We start from the raw sequence: 14,343 nt of genomic DNA, 5'->3' as shown, positions 1-14,343 counted from the left end.
GAATCTAGCCGTTAGTTAGGAATTTAGGATCTGGGCATAGTACCCCCCTTATATTTAGAAAATGTGTATGATCAATTAGTGTAAATCTCCCTTACTAGCCTGGCTGAGCTTATTGCAGCTAGTAATAGTCTTGAGGACACACAGCACACTCTTCCAAAAGTTCAAATGGAGGGTCCATCAATCCTGGCAAACAGGAGATTCTAGTCCCAAGTAGCAGAGGCTCACAAATAAGTAAAATGGCATATAACCGTCCTCTCAGAAAATGTCTCCACATTTGGATGTGCAAAGAGATGGGTTTGGACAATACTGTGAGATAGTCTGGCATGTCTGAGTGTTAAATTCATGATTAAAGGTATCAAAGAATTAAATGAATCACTCTTAGCTATGGAGCATATTGTTATGAACTGGGTTAAATCTTGTTATGGGTTGAATTAAAATCTCATTGAAACTGGTGTGTGAATGTGCCCTTCACATAAGGCTGCTGATTGCCATATTTGGGGTCAGAAAGGAATTTTCTCCTGGGTCAGATTGAAAGAGACACTAGGGTTTTTTCATTTTCCTCTTTAACAAGGGTCATGGGTCACTTACAGGTTTAAACAAGTGTAAATGGTGTATTCTTGGTAATTTGAAGTCTTTAAATCATGATTTGAAGACTTCAGTAACTCAGCCAGAGGTTATGGGTCTAGTGGGTGAGGTTCTGTTGCCTGCGATGTGCATGATGTCAGACTAAGGCCAGAAGGGACCATCATGAGCATCTAAAGTCTATGAGACAGTTAAGAGCCACACCTAAACCAAGGCCTGATAGAGTCTGCCCAGGAACCAGCAACATGTGGGCTGTGGGTTTGAATGGGTATGGATCTGACCAGGTGTGTGGATGGGTGAGAGAGAGAGACAAGAGTGGGGGAAGACAAGAAACGGAGAGATGGTGAGCAGAGAAAGAAAGCGAAGCAGCAGCCTGTAAGCAGGGTGATCCTGAAAGAGCTCAGAGAAAGGTTCTGGGTCCGGATGCTGGCTGAAAGAAGCTCAGGGTGTAAGCAAAGAACCATTTTTTGTTCTTCCTCCTGTGTTCACAGAAGCAGAACTTTGTACATAAATAAACAAAAAATACCAGACTCCATCATCAATTTCTACTCCCAACTGGAACATTCCCAGTGCCCTGAACTTTGACTAGCCACTCAAATAAAAAAGGGGTAACAATATTTATATGAAGTCTAGTTCCTACAACTTCCAAAAATCATATGTTCCAACAGGATTCCCTCAATGTTACCACCAAAACTGGTGGTTGAGGAGGACTGAATGTTGCTCCCTTGCAGAAATACTTGAATACTGCCAACCATGCTAGAGAGATCTCAGCAGGCATGGTGACTAGAAATTGGAAACTGTTCTCCTCTTGAGTCTTGCAAAATGGTGTTACAAAAGTACTGTATTTTGAATTTGACATGGACACTGCTGATAACATCCCATCAACGGTGAAAATGGCCATTGGATCAATGATTGCAAATCAAATTTTGCTCTTAGTTATGCTCATGAAACCCAAATGAAGTCAAAATATAAATGTAACTGAAGGCATAATATTGACTACGAGTGGTCAAATCCTTTTATACCTCATGCAAAAGATGGTAGCTACTGTAGCAATATAGCATTTCTCTACCTCCCCACTAGGGTATTGGCACAGTAATGACAAGGCCTGGTCCTGCTATCACTGAAGTCTCTGAACTGCAAAACTCCTATTTACTTTAATGGGAGCAGGATCATGGTATTAGAATCTACTTGAATCTAAGCCATTTACATAATTACACCATTTTCTGAAGCACCTGCTACTATTGTTCCAACCAAAACTATTTAGCTCCAGATCACAGCACCAGGCTGTGCTTTCTCACATGCTGCCTCTCATGCTTGGGAGAAGCTCCCAGTGAGCATCTGCAAAATTAACTCATTATCCTCCTTCAGATCTCTCCTTCAAACTCTCCTCTGTCATGGTGCCTTCAAAAAACTTGCCAAGTTAGGTGGCTGAGACCACTGTCGATCATGCTGAACAATCTTGTCTGATTGTTTCATGTGACTCCCTTGTTGGTCTGTCTGTAACTATCTGTTGTCTTTTTGGGGCAGGGATGTTTTATTCTGTTTGTACAGCACCTAGCACAATGAGGTTCTAGTCCGTGATTGGGGTTCCTAGGCACTATGGTAATATAAATAATAATAATATAGCAGTTCTCACAAAATTACAAAATGCTAATATGTAGCTAAATGTTTTGACAAATTACACTGCTCTACAGCCAAAATGCTTCTGAAATAAATGTAGTCAAACTTTACTAATTCTGGGTCACTGAGAATGAAAATGATGCTTAAAATTGTTGATTGGCTCTAGTTTTCAAGATATGCTATTGGGTCAGTATATACGACCCTTGACTTGGGAATGGCGGAGGATAAGTGAGGATAAAGGGAAGGGATCTCAATTTAAACCAGAAATGACTAAAATACATCTTTGACTGGATCTAGGAATAAATCTATGACTGGGTTTGGACAGTACTTGCTTTTTAGGCAAAACAATGAATGATGCAATCTGAAGCTGGTATTGCATCATACATGATATGAATTGCATCATGTTATTCCTAGAAGTCATGGATGATGCAATCATAACGAAGTTTACATCACTCTGCTGAACAAATTGCCCAATATCAGCTCTAGAAATCATACAGTGTCATGCTCTCTTATTTGTCAGTGTTGCAAAGAGTATTTTGCAAAGAGACACATTTCTGTTTAGCCAAAGTGAGCAGAGATGCCTCGTACTCGTGTGAACAGTGCAGATAACTTCTGCTGTTTGTGGTGAAGTGACTTTTGCATCACAAAAGCGCAGTATAACCACTATGGTTAAGAAAGCCTATCACCTTTCTTTTGGCTGCAAAATTGGAGATCAGGACAAGAGGTGGGCCCCACACATATGCTGCAACACTTGTGCAACAAATCTTCGCCAGTGGTTGAGCAGGAAAAGGAAATCTATGCCTTTTGCAGTGCCAATGATTTGGAGAGAGCCAACAGATCATACCAGCAATTGTTACTTCTGCATGGTGCCTCCAGTTGGGAAAGGTGTGTCAAAGAAGAAAAAGTGGACTGTGCATTATCCAAACATTCCATCAGCTATACGCCCAGTACCCCACGGAGAAGGACTGCAGGTTCCCGATGCACCAGAATCATTCTCACTTGAGTCAGACGAGGAAGAGGATGAAACTTCTGGTCCTGAACCATCAATGTCACAGGACCCACATTTTCTCCCATCCTCCTCCTCTGAACCACACCTCATAACACAAGGTGAACTGAATGACCTTGTCAGGGATTTGGAACTACCCAAGAGTAAGGCAGAGCTGTTGGGCTCCAGACTACAGCAGTGGAATCTCCTGGCAGGTGATGTTAGGGTTTCTATGTTCCGTGACCGTCAAAAGGATCTTGTCCCATTCTTCTTCATGGAAGGTGATCTTGTAGCCTGCAACAACATTGATGGTGTGATGGCAGCCCTCAACATCGTTCACGATCCAGATGAGTGGAGACTGTTCATTGATTCATCGAAGACGAGTCTTAAAGCTGTTTTACTGCATAATGGCAATGTTTTGCCATCAATTCCAGTTGGTCATGCAGTCCATATGAAGGAAACCTATGACAACATGAAACAACTTTTGAGGTGCATAAACTATGACCAACATCAGTGGCAGCTTTGTGGCGATTTGAAGGTTGTTGCTCTCTTGCTTGGTCTGCAGACTGGTTACACAAAGTACTGCTGTTTTCTCTGCGAATGGGATAGTTGTGCAAGAGATTCCCACTACATCAAGAAAGATTGGCCACTCCGACAGTCATTGGAGCCTGGGAGGAAAAGTGTTCAGCATCCACCACTTGTTGAATCAAGGAAGATTTTGTTACCATCCTTACACATCAAGCTGGGTCTGATGAAGAACTTTGTCAAAGCCATTGACAAAACACAAGCAGCTTTCAAGTACCTCTATGGAAAATTTCCAAGGTTAAGTGAAGCTAAGATAAAGGAAGGTGTCTTTGTTGGTCCTCAGATTCGTGAACTTCTTCGAGATGATGCATTTGACCATGCACTGCGTGGCAAGGAAAAGACGGCATGGAAAGCCTTCCAGTTAGTGGCAATAAATTTTCTCGGAAACAACAAGGCAGATAACTACAGGTTGTTGGTGGAAAACCTCCTCAAGGCATACAAAAGCCTTGGTTGCAACATGTCACTAAAGATACATTTTTTGCACTCTCATCTAGATTTTTTTCCACCGAACTGCGGAGCAGTGAGCGACGAGCATGGCGAGCGATTTCACCAGGACATTGCAACAATGGAGAAACGCTATCAGGGCAAATGGAGCCCATCAATGCTTGCAGACTATTACTGGACAGTGACAAGAGATGCTCCATTTAATGAATACAAGAGACAAGCCAAGAAGCGCCGAGAAGACACTGAATAAGACTAAACTATGTACAGAATAGTTTTTTGCCTTTTGTTTCATAATAAATTTTATTTATGTAACCCTTTTGCTGATTTTTAAAGTGTTACATAAACAGGACAGGTGAAATATTATCATGTAAAGCAACCATAAACACATGAAAGGACCTAGGTTTACAATTTATGATTAAAACTCTACTATCTACACAATATACATAGACCTAAAATGTAAAAACTTAAATATCTTAGAAACAGTAGCCAATCAGTTGTTTTAATTGTCATATTTGAATTCAGCACATCAAAATACATAATAAATAGCACATTTTATCTCTGAAGCAGACGACTTCTCAAAAATTGTAGACCAGTGTTATCGGCACAATGCCTTCCAATTTAGCCATCTGATACACTCCAATGTTAATAGTGTCTGTTGCCAATCAGGAATTGCTAGTGGCAGTCCATCACTAAGTCTCCATGAGCTATAGTGAAAATTTACCTCTGTAGTTTTGGCATATCTGTCAAGTTGAGTTTAAGCAAAGAGGTCAAAGTGAATATATCTTTCTAAATAAATAAAAGTAGAATGTAATGATATATTTTTAGATAAAGAAGTTGCTGCCTGAATGCAGTGTAGTGGATTAATGTATTGCTTTAATGGACTAGCCTCCTGCCTCTCCAGCTCATGTAAATCCTACAAGAACAAAGTGATTAAGAAATCTTTTTGATCTGTCAAGGGTAAAGGATGGTCACCAGAAAACTGAGTCAAAGGGTTTGGATTCAGTTGTTAGGAACACACATCAGAAGAAATCAGTGCTCTGTACTCAGATGTAAGATTTTTGTCAGAAGAAATCAGTGCTAATTCAGGACACTAGGATTAGGCTATTATTTAACAAATAACAAAAGGCAGTGTTTTCCATAACTTAAGGAAGCAAGTAAGATGCACTTGTAGCAGAGTTAAAAGGTAATAAAGTTTGGCAATGGCTGAATTTTGTAATGCTCTATATTCAATTTATGTGAATGCATATTTTTTTCAGGTCTGCTTCTCCTTGCTCAAAGAGCTTTTTTATAATTGTAAACAATGCTACTTGTCAAACAAAAAAGGGAAATAAGGATCTTACCTGATCCTCAATTATCTTCTTTAGCTCCCTATCTGTCCGGGTAAGGATATCTGGATATGGATAAATTGGTGTTCTTGCTTGCAAAAGTTCTTCCCTTTAGTAAAAAGAGAAACATCCAGCATCATGACATATCAGCATTCCTTTTCTTGAAATCATGCCTGCATCTATGCTAGTCTTTTTGAGGAAATCTTCAACCAGTGCATTTCTATCAATGGAAAAAAGAGTTGGAGTGCTAATGTAAATAGAGCTCAGGAATTTTCATCACTGTGTCATCAGACCAGCTCTGAGTAACGATCAATACTGAAATCTTCATAAGTGCAAGTAATGCTGTTTCTCTGTATTCCCTATTCTGTGCTAAGTATAAGGAATACCATAAATATTGCAGTAACATAAAAAGGCTACCTGTGCACTTGCAGCATGATTGTTTCAACTGTCTACCTACCATAGGGTTACCTATAACACCCATCATAGTAGTATCTAAAATTGTTTGCAATATTGTTTGTTGCCATGGTGATTCCAGGATATTAGATAGACAAGGTAGGCAAGGAAATATCTTTTGTTCGTCCAACTTGTGTTGGTGGAACGTACTAACTTTAAGGCTTCTCAGAGCTCTTCCTCAGATCTGTGGAAGGAAACCAGAGTGTTTGAGCTAAATACAAGTTGTTAAGTAAACAATCTGTCCCAACTTATTAGCTCAGACACTCTGGTTTCCTTCCCTAGACCGGAGAAAGAGCTCTGTGAGGGGGGGAGGGATAGCTCAGTGGTTTGAGCATTGGCCTGCTAAACCTAGGGTTGTGAGTTCAATCCTTGAGGGGGCCACTTAGGGATCTGGGGCAAAAATCAGTACTTGGTCCTGCTAGTGAAGGCAGGGGGCTGGACTCAATGACCTTTCAAGGTCCCTTCCAGTTCTAGGAGATGGGAGATCTCCATTTAAAAAAAAAAAAAGAAGCTTGAAAACTTGTACCTTCCACCAACACCAGTTGGTTCAGTAAAAGATATTACCTCACCTACCTTGTCCCAGTAGCATCTAAATCCTGTTAATAAGTATTTTTATAGCAGAAGTCACAAGGGGGTGCTGTCACATAGTCTTACGACTTTTACTCAGACTGTGAGCAATGTGGTCTCTGAAGAAATGCTGTGTTGTTAGCTTTTTTGTGATGGAAGTTCTTTGGAGGGAGCTGTTGCAAACAGAGAAGTTGCTCTCTGCCTTAGACTCTTCCTCTATGGTTAGTTCTTGGTGCAGAGTTGCTTCTAAGGAACCAGGCATTAGTATTTGGGCTGGGATTCCTGCAAGAGGGTTTTGGTTGAGTGTTGTTTGACTCCTTATATCCCAGCACTGGTGTAAATCAACAAGTTATAGTAAGAAAATGCCAAAAGTCAGTGTCACTGATTTCTCCTTAAATGGTAAACCAACCTGCAAGATGCTGACTTCTGCTACTGCTCAGCAGAGGGGCAACAGTATTCTAACTACACATAATAAGCACTGTTCTATCCAGGACTCTGGGCTAAAAGATTGTTATCAGATAGTGAGCACACAAAGAAGAAAAGTGATGAAGCTGCCTTGCATGCTTTCAAAGTTGTCAACAGAGCTCTAATCCAAAGCCCACTGGAGTCACGCAGTCTTTCTATTGACTTCAGTGGGCTTTGGAGGAGGCCCACACTAAAAGAAAACGGACGGCCAAAGGCTTTCCCTCACAGAGTGGAGAATTTGTTTCTCCATCTCTTAAAGGGGAATCTAGACAACCAGATCCCCATGTTTCCCCCTTCTTGTGATAATTCAGAGGACCACCCTGATGCAAGGAATGGGGAAGTTGGAATGGAGAATATTCTCACACCCTGTGCTTATATTTCAGGAACAACCTTCTCTCTCCTGTTGTCCTGTTAGGAGTATTTCTTTGGGAGAGTTGCTGGTTTCTTTCATGCCCCTCTTCCCTATTAATGAGGGTATTTGTGGGGAGATCACAAATCTGACCCTGCCATTCTCACCACCCGCAGGGAGCACTAGAGAGACTTCCCCTGCCTCCTGTCTTCAGCAGCTGGGCTACCTCATGCTACCTACTCTCCTGCTGTTGACATGAGTGACTCTTGGGCGGGGAGGGAGGTTCCTTCTCAGATAGAGCAGGTGGGGGGCTCCCAGAGGCCTCCAAGTCCCTTCTCTCACCCCTTCCTCCCCAAAATGTATCTGTTTTGAAAAGCAACACTCCTATTGGAGAACTGACTCTTTTTCCTCCCTGTTTTCTTTACACAGTCAGGGTCAGGGAGTGGGCAACACTATACAGCTGACCTAGTTGTTCTGGAGCAATAACAGCTACTATACACAATCATCCAAGAGTCTGCTCTTGGAACAAGCTAGCAGATTGTTTAAAGTGAGTGAATATGGCTTCTCTGGGCCTTTGTCTATACTAGCAAGCTCCGTAACTGTAATTTGCTACCAGTGCAGCTCCATCGGTAGTAGCTGTAATGTAGACAGCTTTCAGCTATTATTACCTCTCTGACTCTGAGAAGGATTATATAACCTGGCGATTAAAAATACGTTAGATATCTCATGTGTAGATTACAGCTTACACAGTTACTACCACAGATGGTGCTAAAAAGAAACAAGGGCAAAGTCCTGCAAGCAGCCTGGAAGAAAAGGGACATTGTGTGAAGTTGCTTTTATTGCCAGGGCTGAGCAGTACTGCACAGTGAAAAAGGCAGGAAATGAAATAAAGGAGTTTCCTAAAATTTAAGTTGTACTATCATCCGGTAGTAACAATAATAAAGAATCATCATAATATATTGCACATGTATAATACCTACCATGTGAGGATATGAAAGCACAAAACAAATATTATTTCAGCCTCACATCACCTGTTAGATAAGGAAGTATCCCTATTATACAGCGACTAGAACCCAGATCTCCTAACTCCCAGTCCTGTACTTTAGCCTCAATATTATGCTTCCCTCTCATTTGTAGCCAGACAAAATGTGGGTGCCATAGGGACTTAGAGCACACAACATGGGACTACACAGGAATTTGCAAGCTCATAGAAAAGATTAAAAAAAGAAACTAAGTGAGAGAACAGGAGAGTGAAGGATTTCAGTTCTGAATGTGGCCTGGCCATCTGTATTACTTACATATTCCTGGGTGTTGGATGCATACTCCCTTCCTGTGAATTCCCTTTTTTTCCCTGGGTTTCCCTGACAATCTAGACATTTTTTTAACCTAGGTCTTGTTTTGCATATTTAATTGTTTTTCCCCAAAGCATTTTTAGTTGACTATTGCATATTTATTTTAGTAATTATGCCTAATTGTAAAAGTAGTATAAATTCAAGTAATAATTATAAAGAGCCTTATACAATTTTGTGACTAAAATATGCCACACCTGCACAGTAAAGGATTTCTGAAGTTAAAAAGCTTAGCAATTTCAAAGTATTTCCCCCCCACGTAGTGGAGATGATTAACCCATATTTCTTTATGCTCCAAGAGACACAAATAACATGGTTTTTTTTTTAAATGAAAAAACACCTTTTTACTAATAGCAAAGCATAAAAAACTGAGGCAGGGATCTATCTTTTTTACTTGCCCGTAAAGCACCAGGCACACTTTCTGCATGGAACAATGTAAAGAATATAAAAAAATAAGATGTTTTTCACCTGTGAGGCTCCCAAAACCTTTACAAACTATATACATACAGTAATTACTTTCCCCTATAAAGCTAGGCATTTTCTATCAGACTGCTGAGATCTTATATGATAAAACTCAGCCAAGTTTGAATTTCTATAGTCCAGTTAAGCAATACTGAAAACAAGGATTTGTTTTATGGTAAAAAGACTGATGCTACATTAAGTACAGCGGTGATATTGGAACTTGTTACAATAATAATAACCTACAATGGCTTAAAAGAGAACTGGAATAGTTCTTTAAAAACAAAAACAACCCAATAAAATGTTTCTTACCTGTATCAACCTTATCCCATTTGCTTCAGCTACCAAGTAAGACTGTAGCTCACAGATGGACAAATTGTACCATAAAACCTGACACACAATTGACTATACCATATATGTCCTGTACTCTGGCCAACCTGTACCATTTTTGACTACCTGGTTGGTTAAACTCTTTCAGCTTCTTAGTTCCACATCAGCTCTCTCTCAATTTTGTGCAGTACAACACAGTTCAATTTCATCTAGAGAAACAATCTGAATTGCTTAAATTTCCTTGGAACTGATTTTGTAGCATCTGAAGTACAAGTGGTAGTTTCTCAGTGTTCATACTAAATAACCCTGAATTGATTTAAGATGAAGCTGGTCAGTAAAGATCAATTGAGGGCTGGTGACCCACAGTAGAAAAAGAGAAATGCAAATCATGGTTTTTCTAGTGAACAGAAAATAGATGTTGTCTTACCGATCAAAACCTCCTTTGCAGATTCTGCACTGGGGATATAACTTGAAATTGATAATCTTTAAACTTTTGCTCAGGGCTGTGAGATTTTAAAGGGAAAAAATTGTGACCTACACTTTACAAAATGACTTTCAAGAAAACAGTCGTTCCCAGCTGTTCACTGTATTCTATGTATTCACAAGCCCTCTAGCACAGAGGAACAACATCAATGGGCTCACCTAAGATTGTTGAAAGCAGACATTTTAATGGGTTTTTGCCATTTCCTGTATGCTAATCTTTGATATTTTTCTTCTGCTTTATTTTCTACTAACACTATTCATACATTTTAAACAGAGGAAGAAAAATGGATGGCAGGACTTGTGCAGCACTGAAAGCAGCCTGATACAATACCTGAGTGCATTTGTGCAACCACAGTATTTTCAAACAACTGCAGTGCTGAATCCCTAAAGTACCTGACAGATGTCTATGTATGAACCAGCTGTACAAGCAGCAAGTATTCTCTAATGTGAAACCACTTTAACTTAACATGAGACCAAAATACCCAGTTCAGTGAATTTGATATTCACTTAGCTAACAAGCTTGAAGTGCCTTATTGAAATCCATATCAAATGCTTACTAAAAGTGAAGCTGCCACCATCATAGTGAGCAAAATCATAGTATTTAACTATGGATAAAACAACGTATCCTTGATTTTTTTCACATAGTTGATGTATCATCTATAGACATTACATTTATAACAGTAACATCTTTAATGTTTAATAAAAGATAAGTGTTAATATAGTCTGTGGTGTTAACTTTACTTATAAATCATTGTGATAAAGCTCTCACTCTTAAGCTTTCACCTATGTTAATGAATTGAGATAATTATCTACATAGTGCCTCTTCAACATTCTCATACTGTAAATGGAAGGTTTCTTTCAAATATCTAAACACCTACATACTCCATAGCAAAGGTTTATAAATTGCCCTCAGTGGAAGATGGAGATTTAAACACAGAACTATTTATATTTCCAAAGTCGGAGCCTTTTGTTTTACTAAATGGAATAAAAGGATTATCTGAAAACACACAGAGAAATTAGTATAGCAATTAGCAGTACCTTTCATTTACATATTGGCCTCCATCCTCAGTTGTGTTAGTCACCTTGTTCTGTTCCACCTGTGCACAGCTGCCCTAAAGCCAGCATAGCAGACTACACCAGGGCCTCCCGTGGGTCTGAGGATTCTCTAGTGGTGTGGAGCTGGCTTAATGGCACTGCATCACATCACCTCATTTGGCCAGCACAGGGAAAAGCTAGGAAGGAAGGGGCATGGCAGAGGCATCCCGGACTCCTAGTGATCCCCAGATGCTAGGACAATGCCTTTTGGTACCCCTTCCTAAATTACACTGTTCTCTTCTCACAGGCAACCAAGGAGGGGAGTGATTTTTCCTGAATTGTACTGTAAAACATCACTGCTAAGTTTATATTTATTTTTTTTCAATTTTTAATTAAAACTTTTTTCGTTTCATTTGTAGCTGATGTAGTGAGGTTCTATCCTCTTTCCTGAGTATCCATATATTTTTAAAAGGACAACAGTAAGATTAAGATTCCCCTATTTTCGGGCCAGCAGGAAGGCATACTTGGCTGCCAGCATAAGTTAGAGAAGCCTCCAGGTTGCTTTAACTTACATTTTGCTATTTAATGGTCATTCCAGCAGTAGCAGTCCAACCCCATCTCCTTCCTCGGGTCATGCCCTTTGCACCAGATAGTACAGAGCCATTATGCTGTCTGTGTGTCATGAAGGAGTATTCTGTGGAGGCTGGATCCAATAAAGCTTTACAACTCTTTTAAGCCACCAGAGTGGTGTGAAGGGGCATGTCACAGGGTGACTGCCCCTTTAAGAGGTGAGGGGGTCTAGCCCTACCTGTGACACTTTGTTTGCCTCCCCAGGTGGAGAAAATAAGCAAAGTCACATGACAGGCAGGTCATGTGGCAAAAATCAGGCCATCTGAGGAGGAGATAAAAATATAAAGCTCCAAAATGAGTGCTAAGGGTAGGGAGTGGTAGGTTAGATAACCTACAGAGAGACTGTCTGAGTCCTAGCAGAGCCCAGGAGTTCAGGGTCCAGGACAGGAGGCTTGGGTGAAAAGACTCTCCAGAGAGATGAGGGGCTGCAGTAGAACTGACAGAGCTCCTTGGCTCAGAGGTAACTTAAGGGGGGGAGCAGGGAACCTGAAGCTCTGGTGACTGAGGGTGAAATTGGAAACCCCAAGTGAGAAGGGTCACAGGAAACTGTATCTTTATAAAGACTTAATAAATGAGACCCTAGGAAAGGCAATATGATTGTGTATTTTGGGTGTGGAACAAGTTATTTGGAGAGGCAAGAGGGACCTGAGGGTAATGTGCCTTCGGAGCCATGTTGTGCCATGAGGGAGCATGTTGTGCTCTGGTATGGTACTTGGCCCCAATACTATAATGCAGCAGTTGTCAAACTGTGGGTTGTGACCCCATTTTAATGGGGTCACTAAGGCTGGCATTAGACTTGCTGGGACCCGCTGCCTGGGCTGAAACCTGAGCCCAAGGGCTTCAGCCCTGGGTGGCTGGGGTCAGGATACAAGCCCCATGCCTGGGACCAGGGCGGACGAGAGTGGGGGGAAGCCGGTACAAATTACCGTGGCCTGGCGGTCTGGAAGGGGGCCCAGCTTCCCCCCCTCCCCGCCCCGTCGGCCCTGTTTAGCCGGTCCACCCTTGCTGGAGGGCCCGAACCCGCTCTCGACGGCCCTGCCTGGGACGGTAGCCTTCAGACTTAAGCTTTGGCCCCTCTGCCTGGGATGTTGGGGCTTGGGCTTTGGCCCACCTGCCTGGGGCAGCGGGATTTGGGCAGGCTCAGGCTTAGGTCCCCTCTCCCGGTGTCATGTAGTAATTTTTGTTGTCAGAAGGGGTTTGCGGTGCAATGAGGTTTGAGAACCCCTGCAAAAATACAATGGGACATCTGGCCCATAGTCTGTAAATCAGTTTGGGGTCTTTTGAGGATGATGTGTTTTATAAATAGCATTTTGACAATATTCCTATTATGTTTTTTGTATTTTAAATCTGGGAGGTGATGATCTTTTCTATAGTTTGTAGTGACCTATACAATTTCCTCTTGCTCCATTTCTGGCTGGCTGCTGCATTAGTTTTCTCAGATTTGTCTGATTGTTATTTATTCTAGTATATTTGTTTTATTTTCCTCCTAGCACAGTCTTGCTAATGGAATTAGTTACACTTTCCTTACTCTAAGTGCTGAACTGACTTTTTTTTATGCATACAGGTTTTCTTTGAGTTTCTTCTGCTTTTGGATCCTGGATTCTTTCAGCTGGACTTCTGCCTGTAAGTTCTCTTCCTCAGTCTTCTCTTTGCTAAGTTATCGTAGCAGCAGCCCAGTGCTTGGAAAATCATCATCTGTTAAACTATGGATATGCTGACATTTTTAATTTCAAGGAAGTGCTTCACACGGACTCTCTGTTCTTTTGGTGATTGCACTCAACTTATTTCTGCTGAAAATGTTAGATAGTAAACCCTTAAATCTGTAATAGAATGTTATCCTCACATGGCATCGGGCTAATGTACATCAAATGATATAGGATGATGAAATCTGACATGACCTAATGAAAAATGATGCATGCCTCAGATGCTTTAGTTTTTTTTTTTACTATTTGCTAAAAGTGGCCAGAAGCAGCTCAGTAGTTTCAAGACATGGAACTCTGTTAATAAACCTTGGGTTTAAAAAAAAAAAAAGAAGTAATAAGTAGCTGAAGCACCTCCAATTTTTATCTGCAATGTCCAACACAGTATACTACTGGGAAATTTCATTTGGGTCTTATTACTTGACATCAGCATTGCCATGTCTGCATTTGCCTTAATTTGTAGGTTCAATCATTCCCTGGTTGCTCCCTTGTTGTTATAAGACTCAGATTAGTCAAAGACTTCCTTTATACCACAGTGTGCTGCAGTATAAAGTTTCTTCTCGTTGTCAGAGCAAGGTGCTTGCTATTGTTTTTGTTGTAATGTCACTGTAAGGTGTTTAGAAACTGTTTTAATAGTCTCTTGTTGTTTAGGACCTAGCTTCTCATGATCAGCCATCTAAAATGGCTGTTTTATGCACACAGCTACTCTATACTTTGCTTGTGCAATTACCTCTACACCTGAACATTTTTGGGGTGTAACATAGGAGTCTCTCTTTGGAAATATTACTTTCTGAAGCCCAGTTAATTGTGATATGTCTGTCTTGCCAACTGAACTACCAACTGTTAAACTGGAACTGCTGAGGACAAAGTGAAGCTGTGATATAGTAATGGTGACACCTCTATAATAGATTCTGCGAGTGCTGCTGCACAGAGGGGAAAATTGGGAACTTTACAGGGAAAATTGCAGCCCACAATAAAATGG

General features: G+C 40.8%; 1 protein-coding gene across 2 annotated transcripts in view; it reads right to left on the bottom strand.

Annotated features, from left to right (window-relative positions):
• Positions 1-14,343, bottom strand: part of TMEM232 (transmembrane protein 232) — a 150,241-nt gene that overhangs the window by 14,722 nt on the left and 121,176 nt on the right. For both annotated transcript variants that reach the window (XR_008445317.1, XM_054031384.1), the window contains exon 13: positions 5,557-5,650. Coding sequence is in view for 1 of the 2 variants with exons in the window: in XM_054031384.1 (XP_053887359.1) it covers positions 5,557-5,650 (94 nt within the window). In the remaining variant the exon portion in view is untranslated. The remainder of the gene's footprint in view (positions 1-5,556; positions 5,651-14,343) is intronic.

This window comes from Malaclemys terrapin, chromosome 6 (genome assembly GCF_027887155.1).
Source record: "Malaclemys terrapin pileata isolate rMalTer1 chromosome 6, rMalTer1.hap1, whole genome shotgun sequence".
In the NCBI taxonomy this organism is placed as follows: Eukaryota; Metazoa; Chordata; order Testudines; family Emydidae; genus Malaclemys; species Malaclemys terrapin.
The sequence above is the reverse complement of the archived record's forward strand: the minus strand, read 5'-3'. Positions and strand labels throughout refer to the sequence as shown.